The sequence below is a fragment of the Calliphora vicina genome, chromosome 5 (assembly GCF_958450345.1).
Source record: "Calliphora vicina chromosome 5, idCalVici1.1, whole genome shotgun sequence".
Lineage (NCBI taxonomy): Eukaryota > Metazoa > Arthropoda > Insecta > Diptera > Calliphoridae > Calliphora > Calliphora vicina.
Genome location: NC_088784.1, coordinates 43122974 through 43143571, shown reverse-complemented (window position 1 = coordinate 43143571; position 20598 = coordinate 43122974). Strand labels below are relative to the sequence as shown.

At 29.4% G+C, this 20598-nt stretch overlaps 1 protein-coding gene across 1 annotated transcript in view; it reads left to right on the top strand.

Moving 5' to 3' along the window:
- Positions 1-20598, top strand: part of ttv (exostosin glycosyltransferase 1 ttv) — a 159106-nt gene that overhangs the window by 50878 nt on the left and 87630 nt on the right. The window contains exons 3-4 of the mRNA XM_065510541.1: positions 8746-8820; positions 8985-9111. Coding sequence (XP_065366613.1) covers positions 8746-8820; positions 8985-9111 — 202 coding nt within the window. The remainder of the gene's footprint in view (positions 1-8745; positions 8821-8984; positions 9112-20598) is intronic.

Below are 20598 nucleotides of genomic sequence, written 5' to 3'. Positions count from 1 at the left end.
CTAACTTTTTGGCTAAGTGTTCAATAATTTTGGAGGCGAAACGCCTTTGTAGGAAGGTCCTGCTAACGAAAGTATCGTACCGGATCATTTATATTGCCCGATTGGACCAAAAATCTGTAGTCTGAGACCTCGAAATCTTGTTCTCAGGTCCTTTTTGCACAATAGGCACATGTATAGTTAGTTGAATCTTTAGTGTTCCAGGCTGGAACTTCTAGCAGGCCCCAAAACGGCTTTTTACTAGTTTTTCAACAGTACCGACAGAGAAGCTATTACCCGTTGCTATGAAGCCTCAGACCGGAACAAAATTTGGTTTTTTTACTTTGATACCAGGTTATAAGACTGCAAGGATTTCCAGACCACCAAGTCGCTCAATGTGAAATTCCCGGTACATGTGTGACGGACTAGTGGGTCCATCGGAACCCAATGGTCTTTATCTGACAACATGCACAATTTCAATGATAGGGGAAACATTTGTAACCACCCCAATGGGGGAAAACAGACGTTATCAACGTGTGGTTAGTCCCTCTGGCATGTGTAGACCATCCGACACCCACATCGTGTCAAGATGAGTTTACGATTTAAATTATGTAAGTTATTAGGGGGTGGTCGATTGGAATGAAAGTAAAAAAAAAGAAAAAAATTGGGCTTGCAATGATTCTGCGAAAAATTTTAAGTAATTTTGTCCTAGAAAAGATAGGTCTAAATTGGATTTTCACCTTGCGGAAATTAAAAAAATATGTAAACATAGGACAAAATTTCCCTACGATGTTTTGTCAAAGAAAAAAATCGACGCACTCTAATGCAAATCCTAAAACCATTTTTTGTGGATTTATCTTCCATTTCTTATCTATTCCATCTTATTTTTTTAAATTCTCGATTAAAACTGTAAAAGTGCATTAATTTGTTTTGGCCAACACTGTTTCATATACAAAGATGTTCGTTCGTAGGATGTTTCGTTTGTCTTCAAAGTATTTTTATGTCAAATCTTTTTATTTGTCTCATGTTTTCATGTTATCTGTTCTGTTGGTGGTATTGTTATTTTCTATCTGTTTTATTTTTTTGTATTTTTATTTTGGTTTAACGTTTTTAATATAAAACTAATTCTATCATACATGTAGTTGAGATTTTAGTTGTAGTAGTTGTATCTTCTTTGTCATTGTCATCATTATCTTTATACATTTTATGATAAAGAAAAAGATGTTTTGTATGAGTATTGAGAGTGAGTGTGACAGTGTTTGTATTCCTGTAGATTAAGAAATATCTGAAGAAGTGCTGCTGGGTTTATGTGTTTCTGTGTGACACAGTTCCACAATGATAAACTTTGAATTCTGCAATACCAAAGGAGCCAACAAAAAAATGAATTTTATGATTTTCTGCGATGTTTTCATATTCTTATTTTAGTTTTCTTTTTTTTTATAAAATGAGATGGTTTTAATTTGAAGTTAATATTGAATTTATAACAATAGAAATCAATCGATGTTTGTAAAAAAGCATGAACACAATTTTAATATTGTGCATACAGTTTGACAGTTAAATACATCTAATATAATGCAAATAATAAAAATGTAAAATAGTTTTCAAATATGTACCTACATATGAACGTGTTAAGTGTGAGTTTATTTCAAAGGATTTCTTTTGTACATATGGTAAAATTAAAGAATCTTTAAATATTTGGGGTACGAACTAATTGATTATACGAAAATACGTTTCCTAATTTAAAACTGGTTTCAGGAATTAGTAGTACTTTACCACGACAACAAAACTTTGTAGATAGTTGTTTAGTTTTACGTGTATTTAAAAGGATAATTTTAATAAAGTGTTTATTTAAAATATAAATAAATATTTCTGAATTCTGCACTTGACGATTAAAAGATAATTTAGTTCAAATTGTACAATTCTTAAACAAAATGGACATAATTTGTATGAAAAAGTAAATATTTTACTGTTTTATTTATGAAATTATAGTGATTTAAAAAATTTGCTTGAATTTTTTAACATTTTTTCCTTAGAGTGATAAAAAATTGGATATCAAATACCATTGGAAAGAACATATTAAATCTGTATCTTTTATAGTTTATGCACCATAATCCTAAGAAAAATGCATGTATTTAATTTCGATAACAATCGCCAATACTATAAACAGTTGCTTTTAGGAATCTCATAAACATTAAAAGTGCAAAATTATCTACAATTAATATTTTGCTTGAAGTATCTTCAACGTTGTCAGAAAATTCATTGTCTGTACATTGTAACACAATAATATTGTCAGACAGCTGACAATCGTGTGAACTGACAATTTACATTAATTGCTAACAATTTTTAGTCCGTACATTGCCAGCACATTACCAGATCTGACAACCTACTATACATAACTTTAGGATAAATTTATGTGCCATCAATTTATCGTAATTCCTATGCACCTCTTAGGTGAATTAAACAATATTATTACATATTATTACATACATATATGGGGGATTTCATGTCAAATGAACCAATTTTTGAAATCGATGTTCCGATCGGCATGAAATTTGAACCAATGTTAGACCTATTGGATAGTAATTCAGATACAAAAATTTTACATTTTGGTCAAACATGTGTTTTTTCTCATCCATGTAACTTATTACGTATTGTTCTTAGCAAAATGTGTCCCAAATAGTTTAGATAGCTATTTCTTCAGTCTTTCGAAAAAAATATTAAAAAATAAAAAAATTTATTATTTTGGGCCTTTTTTTTTGCTCAAAATACCTTGAAGACGTATTTGGTCGCGAGTTCGATATCTATCAAAATAAATGTTTTCTAACTCAAGACATACAATTTTTGACTTAAAACATTTATTTTGATATACAGTGGTTGACAAAACAATGGAAACTTTTCCAAATGTTTCATTAGTGGCCTAAAATCTGAAATAATTTTTTAAAAAATTTTAACATTTTTGTAGTATTTTATTTGTATACTTTTATTAACTTAATTTAACAAAAAACAAAGGACATAATTAATTAAATTCTAAAAATGAGAAAGCAAAATTAAAAGATTTCTTTATTACGGCATTGACAAAACAATGGAAACTTAGGTATTATTTTAACAAATATGGTCTAAACTTTGCAATAACTCAATATTTTGTTGGGTATCCCTTATTTTTTTCTAACTGCTACACATCGACGATGCATTGAACCAATTAAAGAGTCAATGGTCTCCTTTGAAATATTTTGCCATTATCTTATAACCGCCTCCGAAAAATCTTCCTTCCTGGTGTAATTTTGGGTCCTTATTTTACGATCTACAATTTCCCATAGATTTTCTATGGGATTGAGATCTGGCGATTGGGCAGGTCACTTCAAAACACGTACCTCGTTGGATTGTAACCACTCGGTTACAACCCTAGAGGTGTGTTTCGGGTCGTTGTCGTGTTGGAATCTCCAAACTAGGGGCATATTTTCCTCAGCGTATGGATACATAACATCGTTTGATATGGTTCTGTATCCTATACCCAGTGATGCCAGGAGATTTTTTCAGAAATCCCTACGCTTATGAAAAAATCCCTTTTTTTTCCCTACACTTACTTTTGATTTTCCCTACATTTTTCCCTACACTACTTTTTTCTTTTTTGAACAGCCAATCAAAAAAAAAGCTTAATCGGATTTTGAAATTGGCCACATCATTGGTTTTTCCAGGACTTTCTTGCCAAAAAGAGAATCCATTGTTCGGGTTTTTGTTTTTGAAAGTTTTTTGGTGCATTTGTCAAATACCGTAAAAAGGAGAATCCAAAGCGTATTAACAAGGTGAGTCGTGAGCCTTGAGATAATCACTATATATGTATGCAGTTTGAAAGCGGTGATGATATTAAAGATGCAACATTATTACTTACTTCATATTATACCAGATTTACGAATTTCTAATGATATGCTTAAACAAATTTTATGTTTTTTTAATTTTATATTTGGAAAATACATAATATGTAGTTTTAAATTGCCATTGCAAAAAATCCCTACAATTCGACAAAAGTAAAAAATCTTTCCCTTTTTCCCTACATGTGAAATTTTGGGAAAAAATTCCTACAAAAAGGGAAAATTACCTACACTTGGCATCACTGCCTATACCTGTCATGGTATCTTTTATAATATGAATTGGGTCCATACCTTGCCTTGAAAAACATCCCCATACCATAATATTGCCACCGTCAAACTTTACAGTCTTATTTGTGTACTTTGGATCTAATCTTTTTCCCTTTGGTCGTCTTACAAATATTCTCCCATCACTGCCTCTTAAGTTGTATTTGGATTCGTCGGAAAAGGGGACAGTATCGACCAGTTTAAATGATCCCTGGCAAATTGTAGACGAGCAGAACGGTTCTTTTTAGAAATGAGTTGTTTTTTCACAGGACGATAGCAACCAAGACCAGCCCCTTTTCCCATGCGACTAACTGTTCGGGTACTTATTTCTAATTTTAGGCTATTAACAACCTCTTGAGGAGTTATTTTTGGGAATATAATGAACTCTCTCGCTATTAAATTATCTTGTCTAGAATTATTTTATTTTTTAAGTCTTCACAAATCTTAACTTTAGCCATTTTCATTACTTTGAAAAAAAGCAATTATGCGAAAAACTTAAAAAAAGAAATTGTGAAAAATTACCAGAATTTAAAAATAAAATAAAATAACTGTAAACAGGATGCTTTTTACATCGTTCTTTTAAATATTATTTTCGTTTTACACTTCTTTCTTGCAGAAGTTTAAAAGTTTCCATTGATTTGTCAGTAGCGAAATAGTGAATATTTTTAATTTTGTTTTTCAGAATATAATTAATTATGTTGTTTGTTTTTCAGTTAATTTATATAAATAAAACTATACAAAAAAAAAATTTATTTTAAAAAAATATTTTAAATTTTGGGCTACAACTACTGTATATCCCACTCGAATCCCACTACGACATACAATTTTTCAGTTATATCCCACTCGCATCCCACTAAGCGACTAAAATCCTCTTAAATTAATGGACCTATGCTTTCTTTTGAGAAAAAAAAATGTTAAAAAAGGGCCCATTTTGGGAAAAAAAGTTAATTTTTGCAAAAAAGTGTCAAAAATTCTATGTCTTGAGTTACAAAATATTTATTTTGATATATATCCCACTCGCATCCCACTAAGCGACCAAAAAGGTCTTCAAGGAAAAGACCTAAGCTTTCTTTTAAGCAAAAAATTAAAAAAAGTCAACAAAGTTTTTGATTTTGCCAAAAAAAGTCAAAAATAGCTTGTTTTGAGTTAAAAAACATTTATTTTGATAGATGTCGAACTCGCATCCCACTAAGCGACCACATAGGTCTTAAGAAAAAAGTCCCTATTTGAAAAAAAGTAAAGTTTTTGATTTCGGAAAAAAATTATTAAAAACTTTTAATTTTTTTTAAATATTTTTTTTTTCGAAAGATTGAAGAAATAGCTATCTAAACTATTTGGGACACATTTTCCTAATAACAATAGGTAATAAGTTACATGGATGAGAAAAAACACATATTTTGCCAAAATGTCATATAACTCAGAGAGTTCTTGACCGATCTTGTTGAAAAATTGTGTCTGATTTCATTCCGATCGGAAGACATCGATTTTAAAAACTGGTTCACTTGATATGAAATCCCCCATATATTACTTTTAACCAGATACCAAAAATAATTGTTATTAAATTTTTTGAGACTGAAAAAGTTAGGCATAAATCAATGAATAACTTTTACATTTTCAAATAAGAGTTATTCAAAATATTATAACTTTTATTTTCAATTTATATTTTTTTACGTTGCCTAATAAGAGTTATTCATAAAATATATTTTTTTTCGTTGCTCATAAGTTTTATTTTCTATTTATATTTTTTTAAGTTGACTAATATTTTTATATTATATATTTTTTTATTCGTTGCTCATAACTCAAAATATGTTGTTTTTTGTCGCCTCATTTGCATTTTATTAGTATAAACATTGTATTTTACCTTTAAAGTCACAAAAAAGACGCTTTTTCATCAGCCAAAAAAATACGCAAAACAGAAAATGCTCTTTCCACAGAATCCTGTATAGCCAGCACTGCATGGACATTATGAACCAATTTAAGTAAAAACGGAAAAGTATTCTTTTTCTCTTCCCAATATTGTAACAAATCGGCTTCTACGTCCAGGCTCACAGGCTTAAAGCTGTCTATTTCAGCTATATCTGCTAATAACTCTCGAGATGTATTGTCTTCGTCATCTTCTGAAGATAAATCCACTTCAAGTTCTCTAATTGATGTTCTGAGCAACGATGACGTATTTAGATTCGCCAACCAGAAAATCGGATATTGGTTGAAGGGGAGATACTTCAGGAGAAGTTACCGAAATATTTTTCAACTGAAAAAGAAATTTGAAAGTAAACAAAGTGTGTTTACTTTGCACTTTGTTGCTTTGGTCCTTTGAAAAATATATAAATCGAAAATAAATGCTAGATGTAACGAAAAAAACTCATATTAAGCAACGTAAAAACATATAAATCGAAAATAAAAATTATGAGCAACGAAAAAAATATATATTATGAATAACTCTTATTAGGCAACGTAAAAATATATAAATTGAAAATAAAAGTTATGAGCAACGAAAAAAAAATAAATATTTTGAATAACTCTTATAGAAAATCAAAATTTATTTTGATTGAAAATAACTATTAGTTAAAGAAACAAAATATTATTTCTACAATATAACAATTATGGATAAATTTTTTAAAATATTTCTTAAAACATTTATGTCTCTGCTTTTCACAATAAAAAAATCCGAAAGAAAAAGAGGCTTTTGGACAGAAAATAATGAAAATGTTTTTATAGATATTTGGGAGCAAAAAAAAAAAAACAAACAAAAACAGCTGTTGTACAGTTTGTCCAATAAATGTTAAAACCAGATTTATGAAAACTTTAACTTTAGGTGTGAAAAAACTATTAAAAATAAACAATTTTAAAATCAGTTTCAAAAGAACATATTTATGATGTTTTATAGTATTAATTTCAAGAATACCGTTATTTCAATAAAACGATGTAATTGATAAAAACTATAAGTATTTTCTTACTCTATGAAAAACCATTTTAAACCAAATGCTGAAAAACTATACGCATGCTGTATCATCATTATAATGGACACCCACAGTGGGGCAAAATCAAAATTTTTTGGAAATAAATCTGGCATTTCTAAACGGCTGTTCAGATCGGGATACAATTTGACGTGAGCGTTGCCAATTTGAGTTTATGTTATTAAAATGTGCCCTTGGACATGTAAAAATTTTGAAGACTAAATAAAAAATTATCAGGTATAGTCTCCATTTATTAGTATTATTGCTTCGTTATGATAAAATTGTTAGTGCTTTTCTTTTTGTCTGGAGACAACAAATGTCATTTATTGTTATGATGAGTATAGACAGGGGGTTGGTTAAGAACATATAACAATTTTATGTTTTTCTGTAAGGTATCTTTACGGAAAAGATTTTGGTATAAAAAACATGTCCTATTTTTCGAATATGTCGCCCATACGCCCTTCGGAATTTGACCTATTGGTTATAAAAATTTAAACTTTCCGAAATCTGGGATCAGAAAACGGAAAGCAGCTTTGGAAACCTTTTCCCAGCCCCAAAGGAAATGTGTACCCTATGGGCAAAATTGTAAAAAATGCGATTTTTAGTAATTGAGGGATTCCCTTTGAACTTTTGACAAGTTTTTTTACACTTTGTTATTTAGAATGACAAATTTAAAACAACGTTGAAAATGTCATTGAGTTTTGTTAATAAATAAAGATTTTCTTACATATTTACTGAGTTTCTAAAACTAAAATTTGTATCAAAATTTTAATAGGATTGCAAATATTAGGAACAATCTGATCCACATTTATTCCGAACTTATTTTTTTTTTGTTTAGATATTGATAATTGTGTTTTCTTTTCTGACACAAAATGTTGCCTATATATTTTGTACCATTTATTAAAGGTTACCATACCCTCATAATGTGTTGCATTTTTAACGATCACAATAGAACAAAAATCATTACCATTTATGCACTTTTATTTTATGTAGCTTCTAAATATTATAAAACTATACTTTTTGCTTACATAAAAAATGGTGCATTTATAACCCTTTGATAAAATTGAGGGTGAAACATGTTGCATATATTCAGGGTTTTCTGGTAACATTATTAGAAAAGAACACGACCAAACTACATTTTTTTCAGAAAAGAACACAAAGAAGGGTAAAAGGCAGAATAAATGCATCATTTATGCCAGAAAAGAAAACACCATAAGTCAGAATCATTGACTTGTTGTTGAATAAAATATTAAAAAAAATTATACAAATTTTATAGTATGAATCGGATGGGAAACAAAAAAATGGCACGTGTTTGAAAATTATAAATGTCGAAGGTATCCTACTTTGAACCCCCATAGCGCCGCCCTGGAGCATTTGTAGGGCCCATTTTAATAGCTTAAACTCGAATACTCGATCGATCCGTTTAGAAATGCCAGATGATTTGAATATCCTTAGAAGATTTTATTTTAAGCATCGTAATAATTACTTTAAGAGTTTTAATTTTCAATTTGTATATAATTGGACTTTGGAAAATAGGATATTATTTGGAATTTGATGTTTGGCGGTTTATTTTTTGTATTTTTCATTTCATTTGCATTGTCGTCATCAATGCCACGCATTCAATACTTACATATGCTTTTAATATAATAGTTGTAATAATTAGTTTGTTCTTTTTGCAGATATGACTATGAATCGTTATTGCTTAATTCAACATTCTGTTTAGTACCTCGGGGGAGACGTTTGGGCTCTTTCAGGTATGTATACTTTTTTACCCTTGACACACATTTCTATAATATGCATTTAAATCACAAACAGTGATCGAATAATATCCATAACGTCTTGTTTGTCTATGTATATGCCTAAATAACTAAATTATTATTGTATTTGTTAAAAATGATTTGATTTTCTCATCCATTAGATTCCTTGAAGCTATACAAGCTGGATGCATTCCTGTATTGTTATCCAATGATTGGGTATTACCTTTTGAATCGAAAATCGATTGGAAACAAGCGGCTGTCTGGGCCGATGAAAGACTGTTACTACAGGTGAGTTATTTGAATGTTATTTCATATTTTTTAAATAAATATGAAATGAAATAGTTTTATATTTGTCATATACATATGTATGTAAGTCAAGATCATCATATCCTTTTATAAAGTACATATGTATGTATATTACATGTCTATTGTAATACAATTTAAACGAGGCATTTATTTGCGGTTTGTTTGTTTCTATTTTATTAGAAAGTACATAGAAAATAAATGACAAACTAGGAAGAAAATATTGTATTTTCCTTGAACGTACACTAACGTTTAAACATTTTAAGGGTGTCTCTACAATCCACTTAGCAGTTGCATTTTTTCTGAGACTTCCCGTTTTTAGGTTAGAGTAAAATAAAAGGTTGATACCATCTGTAACAATAAAACTCAATTGCACGTATAAAAGTTTGATACTAAGAATATACCGGGGGGTCTGATGTGTGTACAATATATGAGAGAAAATGATCTTTTGAATTCCGTTTTTGTTCTTAATAACTTATATGTAATTTTGATGTGTACATATCTGTCATTTATTCTCACGCAGTTATTGAAAATTATAGTGCAAACACAAAGTTTTTTTTGGCTTCGAAAATGTCGAATTTTGTGCCAAATGCTTTGTTGCCGCTGAAGCTCATCGATTGCTCACCAAAGCTTATGCTGAATGTGTTCCATATGTTTCAACGTGCGAGAGATGTTTTGTGCGGTTCAGAAGTGGTGATTTTGACATGGAAGACAATGATCACCCGCCAGCCAAAAAGTTTGAAGACAAAATTGTTGTAAAACTCCACAAAAGCTTTGGGAACTACTCAAGTAGCAATTTCAAAACGTTTGCGAGCAGTAAGATTCATCCAAAAGTAGGGAAACTGGGTACAATACGAATTAAAACGAGAGATCTTGAAAGACGATTTGCATGTTCGAAATGATGATTGAACGATATAAACGAAAACCATTTTTGCACCGAATTATTACTTGCGATGAAAAATCCATGTTAGTTCACTGTATTTGGTGGGAGCAAAAGGGTACTTTTTATTATAAGCTGCTGAAATCTGACCAGACCATCATCGTTTGGACTAAAAAGATGAGCAATTCTTTTGGCTCGGAATCTACAGTATTGGCCATAACTAAAGCACCCCCTCAATGGATTTTTGCAAATCATAATTTTTTTGATAAAAACGGCTTTTTTGGGATGTATTTTGTATTAATATTCATTTAGTAAAAGATAATTTTATTAAAAATTTATTTAAAATGACAAATCATATAAAAACTTAAAACGCAACGGACAAAACAAAAGCACCCTCTTATAAGATGTTTAAAAATTTGATTCGCTACTGTATATTTGCAATGTGAGTTATCGGGAATCACAATGAATAGACTTAAAAATTCCAAAAGATAAAAATAAAGGAAGACGTAGTGTGCAAAATTTAAATTTTATACAGTTTATTGTAAAAAAAAACAATGACAAGGAATAAGTACTCCAGTGAATTTAAAATTAAAGTTATTGAAGACTGGAAGACGGGCTTATCACTACATGAATTGAGTAAAAAATATTCAATTAACTGATCAGTTATTTCCAGGCTCGTTTAAAAATTTTTTAAGACTGGTCGCATATCACCGGTGCATTCTGGAGGTCGTTCGCGAAAAAAACACGATATTATGATTCCTTGATCAAAAGAGCAATACAAAAAGATCCTACAGCATCAGCTATTCAAGTACGAACAAGTTTAAGATTATGCTTTAGCGAAAGAACAATCCGTAGAAGAGTAGTAGAAGCCCGATTATTCAGCTGACGACCAGCAACAAAAAAACATTTCTATCAGTTAAGAACAAGAAAGCTAGACTGAAATTTGCCAAAGCCCACATCGACTGGAGTGTACAAAAAAGAAAGACAGTACTGTTCCTTGACGAATCCAAATACAACTTAAAAACTTCGCTGGATTAAGGCGTGTACGCAGACCAAAAGGTGAAAGACTGAATCCTAAGTATTACAAAGGAACAATTAAACATGGAGGAGCAATGTAATGGCCTGGGGCTGCTTTTCTGGTCAAGGATTTGGGCCAAATCATAGAATTTATGGGATTATGGATCGGTTCATGTACCGTGATGTATTGAAAGCTGTAATGTTGCCTTATGCCAGTGAAGAGATGCCAATTATAGGGAGCTTCCAACAGGATAACGATCCTAAGCACTCCTCCAAAGTTTGTAAGACTTGGCTACAGAGCAATAAGATTCAAGTTCTTCATTGACCTGGTCAATCTCCCGATCTCAATCCTGTTGAGAACTTGTGGCACATTGTTAATATGAAAATTAATCGTGAAAATTGCTGAAATAAGGATCGGAAATTTTCACGATTTATTTCATGCCGTTAAAAAAGCCTGGGAAGGAATATCGAAAAACACCATGAAAACATAATCACCCTTATCGTGGTTGGCGTAAACGTCTTACGCCTACGACTGTTTCATACTAGATTAAAGACAAAATGCAAACTGTTTCTTTAATCTAGTACGAAACTGTCCTTTTGCCATCCAAAACAAAGGATTTGCAACAAAAAATTAATTAAAATTTGTGTGCTTTAGTTTTGTCCGTTTCATTTTCTACCTTAAAATATTTTTTGATTTTAAGTTACCTCTTATAGAAAGGTTAACTTTGAAAGTATTTGTTTATCAATACTAAACATATTAACAAATGAAAATAATACATAATAGATATTTAAAACTTTGATTTTATACAAAAAAAATACCATATGAAAAAAATTCATTGAGGGGGTGCTTTAGTTATGGCCAATACTGTATATGTATGTTGCCAGAAAGATGGGAAAAGGTCATAGCTAATAATTGCCAATACTTTGAATAAATTTATATTGTACAAATGTTTCAAAACATTTGAAAAAAATCCCGCATTTTTAAGTCATACACCCAATATATCATGATAGAAGTCATGTCCGAAAAACATGATAAAACTTAAACGAAGAGACCTACAAAAAAATGTTGTTGCTAACAGCTAACTTATGTGTCCAAAAATAAAAGTTTTGTATCAAAATATTTGAAAAACTTTGTTCGTATTTAACACTTTATTTTTTATGTTTCCTATAACATTTAAATGCATCATCGAGCGAATTAATAGGTGTGTTTGTGTACTTTCCAGTAACATTAAAATAAATTTACTCTCATTCTAAAAAAATATCCAAAAAAGTACGCGACCAACTATTTGTAAGCATTTGAAAATTTTAATTAAATAATTTTTTTTTAAAAAAACCGCTAAGTTGACATTTAGATTATCCGAACCTACCTTCGAATTGCATAAACACCCAAAACATACATATCCTCACCTAAAATGCAAAACAACGTATCATCCAAAAAAATTTTATTATTTTTATTTATATTTTATTATTGATTACGATTCACTACATCATATTACATATGTGTACAAAATTTTAAACATTTACTATCAAAAATAACCAAGTTATAATCAAAATTGAAACTAAATAATCATCAAGTACATGATTTTCTTAAACAAAATAACGTAGACGCTTTGAGTAATTAATTAATAAATAGTTTTTGCGTTGTTTTATGTAGTATCCTAATTTTCTTTTTTTAATAAATTTGTTGCAATTGAATATATTTGCAGTCTTTATGAAAATTTAATGAAGTACCTTTTTTAGTTTAAAAATCTAGTTGTTAGTAATTAAAATAAAAAAAAACATAAAAAATTTATATAAAAAAAAAAAATATTTTTATTAAAGTTTTTATTTTTTCATAAAAATTTATATTGATGATACGTTTTTTTGTTTCAGAAATCAACAATTCAAAAAAACGTAACCCACATAGCATAAAGTGTACTTTGATAAAACTAGTTTGTTTGTATATATTATAATTCTAGTTTCCATATAATTCAGATTTGAAAATTTTGTTTCAATAACTCAAGTAGTTTTCATTTTATACTGTTTTTTGCTTTTCCTATAAACTTATGAAAAGTGATGTTACGTTATTTTAATTAATACAATTATCTCATATACCTGTAAAATATGTGAAATCGTTGAAAAATCATTTGGGGGCATTTTGGATTAAATTTTCGCTGAATAAGATAAAGATAATGTTACTCCTAACTGTGGTATTTACAAAACCAAAATTGGATTAACAACTGTGCTTATATACATATGTACGTATTTATTTATGTATAAATATGTTTTTTTTTTTTAATTTTTTGTTTACAATATATTTGTGTAGATACGTATTAAACAAGTCATCATCATATCTATAACATTTATAACTTAATATGTATATTACAGCTCCTATGCCCATATACATGTTGATACAAGTACATTAAGGTGGCCTCTCCTGTATATAGGAAAAATAAGTCGTCGGTGTTTCCATCGAAAATGAAAGTTTACACTGTTTGAGGACACAATTTCTCTAAATTTTTGTCACAGGATAAAAATTAAATTAAAATAAGCATTTTATGATTTTTTCATATTTCTCGTAAAGACACCTTTTAAAAAACACAAGCTTTTAACCTTGGGTCTTACGATTATCACCATATTCACACATATCGTTTGGAATCATTTGGACATTTTTAATTTTTATTCTTTTATATTTCCAAAAAAATCGCGATTTTATTCACGATTTAAATTTATGTTTAAATCAAGAAATAAATATTCGCATCTTATGAAGCTGATATCGGATTTAATTGATTTTAGACACATATATATGAAAAATAACATACAAAAGTGAACAAAAAAATTAAATCATGTAAAAGCCAATAGAGTATGAAAATACTTTTCGTTTTTCTCGATCACTTCGTTTTATTGAAATAACGGTATTATTAAAGTTATAACCAGGGAAACCAAAATATGCAAATGCATGTTTTTTCTGGTGAGTCTAATTAGCACATGGATAAGATATTTACACGTTTCAGTACTATTTAAGAATTTTGGCATCGATTTGTTAGTGCATATTTTTGCATATTTTACCATTAAATACATATTTTTGCATATATTTGTTTTAAGAGCATATTTATGTCATATTTTGCGTTTTTAGAGCATATTTTACTGTTTAATAGCATATTTTGAGTTTATCAAAAACAAATTTTGTCTTACTTATTTTTCGCTGTTGTGTTACAGGTTTTTACTTCCTTTGTTTAAAATTCAAAATTCAAAAATAGATGGCTTTTCATCAAAAAAAAAAATTTTAAAAACAAAATATTTTTTTTTTAAATTTAAAAAAAACAATTCGAACATTTTTTTTTTCCAAAAAATTAAAAAACTGAAAAAAAAAATTTGTTCACTTAAAAATATTTAAATTTTTTATTTTGAAGTATAATTAGGTGAATGGTATATAAGATTCGGCACAGCCGAATATAGCTCTATTACATGTTTTTAATATAAAATAAGCACTATTTTAATAATAGCTCCATCTAAATATCAAATTTTAGTTCTAATTCAAACTTAACCGTTCTAAGTGTTAAAGAAATATTGTCTTTTAAATTTGCTCCTGTAACATCAGTTGATGTCGAAAGAACATTTTCTATGTTTAAAAATGTTTTCAGATCCAATAGACAACGATTTTTATTTGAAAATTTAAGTAAATTTTTTTTGGTTAAAAATTATGTAAAAGTTTGTTTTTTTAAGAGCATATTTTTTTAATTTTAAGAGCATATTTTAAAGTTTTTACTGCATATTTAAAGCGCCTAAAACGCTTTTTTTAGAGCATATTTCCGGTTTCCCTGGTTATAACTATAAAACATCATAAGTATGTTCTTTCGTAACTGATTTTAATATTGTTTATTTTAGTTTTACGCTTTAACAAGAAAAATATTTGATTGATCACTGATTAAACAATGGAAGCTAGAGGCTTTTAGCTTCATGTGAAGTCTCTTGGTTTATATGTGACGGCGCCAGTAAGCCGTCTATCAAGGTATGTGACGTAATTATACCGCGCTATATTAACATTGTTGAGTGCGACAGATGGGTAATTTCCTCTGCTTACTTTTCAACTCATTCACCCATATTCGCCAGTTTTTTAACCATGTCTCCACACGTATGAGGTAATTTTTAAGTTGACTAGATGCTATGAGTGGTTTTTCCTGTGAGCTAATAATGGCGATAACATCAGCAAATGTAGAAAATGTTAATTTATCGCACCTAGGCAAGTCAGAGGTGTAAATCAAATATAACATATGTTCTAGTATGCTTCCCTGTGGAGCGCCAGCTCTAATATTGTATTATTTAGATCAGGCGCGGATCCAGGTTAACCATTTGGGTGCGGGGAAAATTAAAATTTGTTCTACACTTTTCTTTTTTTTTTAATTTGTTGTATCAAAACTTCGGTTTTGGGAGCGGGAAATTCCTAACTCACCCCCTGGATCCGCTCCTGCTCTAGACACATAATCAATGTACATAACTCTGAAAAGTCGATCCGATAGATAAGACTCCAGTAATTTATGAGTACATATTGGCAGTAAACATTTGATTTGAGTAACGTCTAAAAATACAGCAGAACAATATTTCTTCAATTCAAAAGATTTTCTAATCTCTACAGTTAAGCGATTGACCTGTTCAATGGTGCCATGATGTTCTCGGAAACCAAATTGGTGAACTGAGATAATGTTTTCATCATTCAAAAAAGGTATGATATTTTCTTCGAATATTTTCTCGAAAAGCTTCGACAAACAAGGGAGTATGCTTGAAAGGCATTTCAAAGACCTTTCCAACGACATATATAAAACCAGAAAAATTCAAACAATGATTCTGTTAAAAAGATTTTTAAGCAGATATATTTCACCAACGTTTTTTTTAAGCATTTTTTTTCAATCTTTATCTTAAAGTATACTTTAGAAAAGGGTATATAAGATTCGTCACTGCCAAATATAGTATTTTTACTTGTTATACATTGATCTAGCTCTCCAAATTCTGACGCCAGGACAAACTTTTTGAGAAACGCTATTTTAGACTGAATTAAACTTTAATTTTAGTTGGGAACATCCACAACTTTTTTTTAGGGGCCACCCTACTGTACATAGGTATGCATGAATGTTTGAAAATGTGAACATTAGAACTGCCTATCAAAAATAATATTTTCTTGTATGGTTCAAATTTTTAGAAATTTGAAAATAATAAAACTATATCGCTATTAATATAAAAAACACTAATATTTAATAAAAATAGTAATTTTCACAGATCTTGCATGAGCTTTTATGCAGAATAAAATAAATAAATAAAAAAATAAATGTGATCCAAGACAAATTTATTTTTAAAAGAGCAGGTCTACTGTACAAACATGTAGTAATACGTAAGAAAGAGCTTATATTGTTACACAGTGACGTTCAAAAGGTTGTCAACCTGTTGCTAAATCAAATTATAAAAATTGAAAAATACTTATTTTTAAACAGATTAACATGAACAATTCATGACAACTTCAAACGTTAGAGGCAGCGGTCAATTATAACACAGGTCAACAGCAAAAAAAGGCTTCACTAACAACTTTATAGATTTGAAGCATCGAAAATAGTAAAATTTTTTCATTCTCTGGACAGATTTTTTTAAAATTTTTTTTTCTAAAATTGCGAATTTTTGTATATGTTTCTCCACATAATTTATTATAACTAAATTTATTATAAATAACAAATTGAGTTATCATAAATTATAAATTATAATTTTAAAAAAAAAAATTTAAAAAAAACTTCTCCATATAATTTAAAATTTAGACCATATTTGTACTACTGGAACCATAATACATCAAAATTGTGTATTGGGTTAAAAAGCCTCTAAATTTTTTTAGATTTTTTTGCCCTTAATCTCAACTATTTCAGTGGTTTGAGCTTTCCATTTTGGGGGAATTTTCCATTGAAAAACGAGCAAGACCTCAAAAAAGATACATTTTCCAAATTATCAAAAATGTGGAACACACATAATCGGTTTAAAATTATATCACATCCTCAACAGCAATTTTTACACGTGGAAAAATGTATATATACGTGAAAATAGAGGCCATACATACCAACAATGTGTACTCGGGTTTTCTTGATAGGGTCAGACGTCCTGTTAAATCGACTATATAATTTCAATATGGGTTACAAACAAATTCAGCAATTAAAAAAAATCATTGTTTCCCCCTGATTCCAGAATATGGACGATTTTTTTTTGCTGAGAAATCTTATAAAACTCATCTAACTTTTGAATGTTACTGTGAATGGTTATACATTTATTTCATTACATATTTCATATCCTTTAAGTGAGTTATGATGGTTTTTATTCCGGTAAAGCAAAAAAAAAAATACAAGAAAATAAAATAATAAAAAAAATAGCAGCTTTAATCAAATGATTAAATAATAGAGTTTCGTATGGGAAATTCCAAGGTCGTGTATTCGACTGTGTAGGAAGTCAGTTTATGTATGTAGGTATGTATTGTTAGTATGTGCAACGACAGATTCTGAAATATTTCTATACTCATGCATAAATACACTGAAATAAGGAGTGAGTCCGAAAAAGAGTATACACACATAAAGGAAGGCGTTTCTATAATTTATTTCAAAATTCCATAAATACGACTATGTATTTATGAACCTTTATGAACAGCTTCATAAAATGTTTATCAAACTTTATTAATTTGTCTGTGTAAAACTAAAACCGATCCTGTTTTAACTTTTTTATTGCATCTGCTTTTCTTAGGCCTAGGAATAGTTATTAAAATTTCATAACTAAAATTAAAACCCTATAATATAAAATATAAAACCCTATATATAAAACAAGTAAGAAAGTATGGTCGGTCAAGCCCGACCATATAATACCCTACACTAAGTAAAAGAGCAAACAAAATTTTTCTTTTAAAAGTTAAATAATTTATATTTTTGAGTGATTTTCGGAAGTGGGCCTTATATGGGGGCTATGACCAATTATGGACCGATAACCATGAAATTATTTCGTGTGATTTATGTGTATATTAAAGTTAACTATGTTGAATTTTGTGTGTTTACCAACATTTTTAAGCGATTTATGCACGTTAAACTGATTTTCGGAAGCGGGTCTATATGGGAGCTATGACTAATTATGGACCGATCGTAACAAAATTTGGTGACATGAATTTTGTGTATATAAAACTTATTTGGAGCGGAATTTGTGGAGATACATATATAAATTAAACATTTATGCCCGATAAAGTCCAATTTCGGGAGGACATTTCTATGGGAGCTAGGTGAAATAATGGACCGATTTCAGCCAGTTTCAATAGGCTTGGTCCTTGAGCCGAAAAAATAATATGTACCAAATTTCATTGAAATATCTTCAAAATTGCGACCTGTACTCTGCGCACAAGGTTTACATGGACAGCCAGCCAACCAGACAGACGGACGGACGGACATCGCTTAATCGACTCAGAAAGTGATTCTAAGTCGATCGGTATACGGTTAAAAACATCTGCACAAACGCATAATAACCTCCCCACTTGGTGGTGTAGGGTATAAAAATATCACATTAATTTGAATCCCAACAAATGTACAATGGTAACAAAACAACTCATGCCAAGCTTAGATGCTTTAACTGTTATAATTCTCCAGATATATGGTAGTGGCCATGCCCACTAATCTGATCTCGCCTATTTTCAGCCAAACTACGTAGTAGAAGTCCTTTCCAATTATAGTTCTCTATATATTCAAAAATTTATATTTACATTTTATGGGAGGGGCCATACCCCTTGTTTCGATCCCACCCATTTTTAAACAAACTTCATGCAGTGACAGGTTTAAAGGCTTTCGCAATTATAGCTCTCCAGATATTCTAAAATAATTCTTTACAACTTAGGGGAATTGGCACGTTCACTAATTTAATACCATCCGTTTTCAGCTGAACTATGTACAAAGGTAACCAAATAAATGGTACAAATTTTTTAAACTTTAACTATTACAGTTCACAAGATATTCGTTAAAAACTATTAATTGTTATAACCTTCATCTTCGTGAGAATGGTATATATAAGTTTGTCATTCCGTTTGTAATTGCCACAATATAATATTCCGACCCTATAAAGTATATATGTATATTAGGAGTCGATTAAGCCATGTCCGTCTGTCTGTCTGTTGAAATCAACTTTTCGAAGCTATTGAAAATCGAGAAAATCGGTCCACAAATGGCTGAGATATAAGGAAAAAACCAGGACAACCTCGATTTTTTACCTATACCTGGATTACTAAGTCATTAATATAGATAATAGATATTTCAAAGAAATTTGCAACGACGTATATAAGACCAAAGTAAGTTGGACCTACAATGGGTCAAAATCGGAAAAAATATTTTTTAATCCGAATTTTTTTTTACCAAAAGTTTTTTTCGCTAAACATTAAAAAAATTGAAAAAACTAAAAAAAATAAATTTCAAATTAAAAAAAAAAAAAATTTTAAATTTTAAAAAACAATTCGAAATTTTTTTTTTCAAAAAAAAAATTAAAAATAAAATTTTCGAAAAAAAATAAATTTTGTTTACCTAAAAATATTTAAAACTTTTATTTTGAAGTATAATTTGGTGAAGGGTATATAAGATTCGGCACAGCCGAATATAGCTCTCCTACTTCTTATAATATAAATTTGTCACGTACATTATTAAACTCATCCTTAACCAATGCTACATGAATTTCAAATGGATACTCTGTATAAGATCAATACTGGAATTGGATTCACATTTGTTTTAAAATGGTTTTATACAGGGTGATAGTCAGGGCTTAATTTTAATTGGTTACTGTTTAACCAGTGAAGGCCAAGTAAATCGTCTATTGAATTGAATACCAAGCTAGGTAACAGTATCTGTCTGTGGAATGTTTATGTTATTCACTGTCAATGGCCAATGATGTAAAATCTTGGAAAAGAAAATAGTTCAAGTTATACTCCAATTTGCCACCCACACATTTCTGAACGTAAGACTAATTTCAATTTTAATATTACAATTCACTAGAAAAGTAATTTTTAAAATTGTACTTTTCAAAATAATTCGAGTTTTAATTGAAAAAAGTTAATTTATAAAGTTTATTTTATTAAAATTCGCTGGGGTAAGAATAAGTGAATCCTCAAAAGTGCGTTTAATTTTTTTCTGACGCATTCTTTACGAACTCATAACATTTAATGTTATACATACATTTGTATATAATAGATACCTATAGATACATTTTTGTACATTTGTGTGTGTACATTCATGTACATATATATGTACTTGATACTTATTGTATGTACCTTAGAGTATCCGGTAGAACAACATTTTCTATGAATGCCACTACAACGATGCGTATTTATGACCTGAATAAGAAAACATTCTGAAAATCTTTATTTTAATAGGTCTTTAGTTCCCTACCAGAGACTTAAAATCTCGATATCAATATAAGGAATGAGATCGAAAAAACCTTAGCACACGTTTTTCCTTAAATCTTTTAATCCAAGTATTATTTGATATTTTTTATGAAGTTACCTTTGTAAAGCATGTCAGTTATTATGTTTGATGTCAATTATGTTCACACGAGAA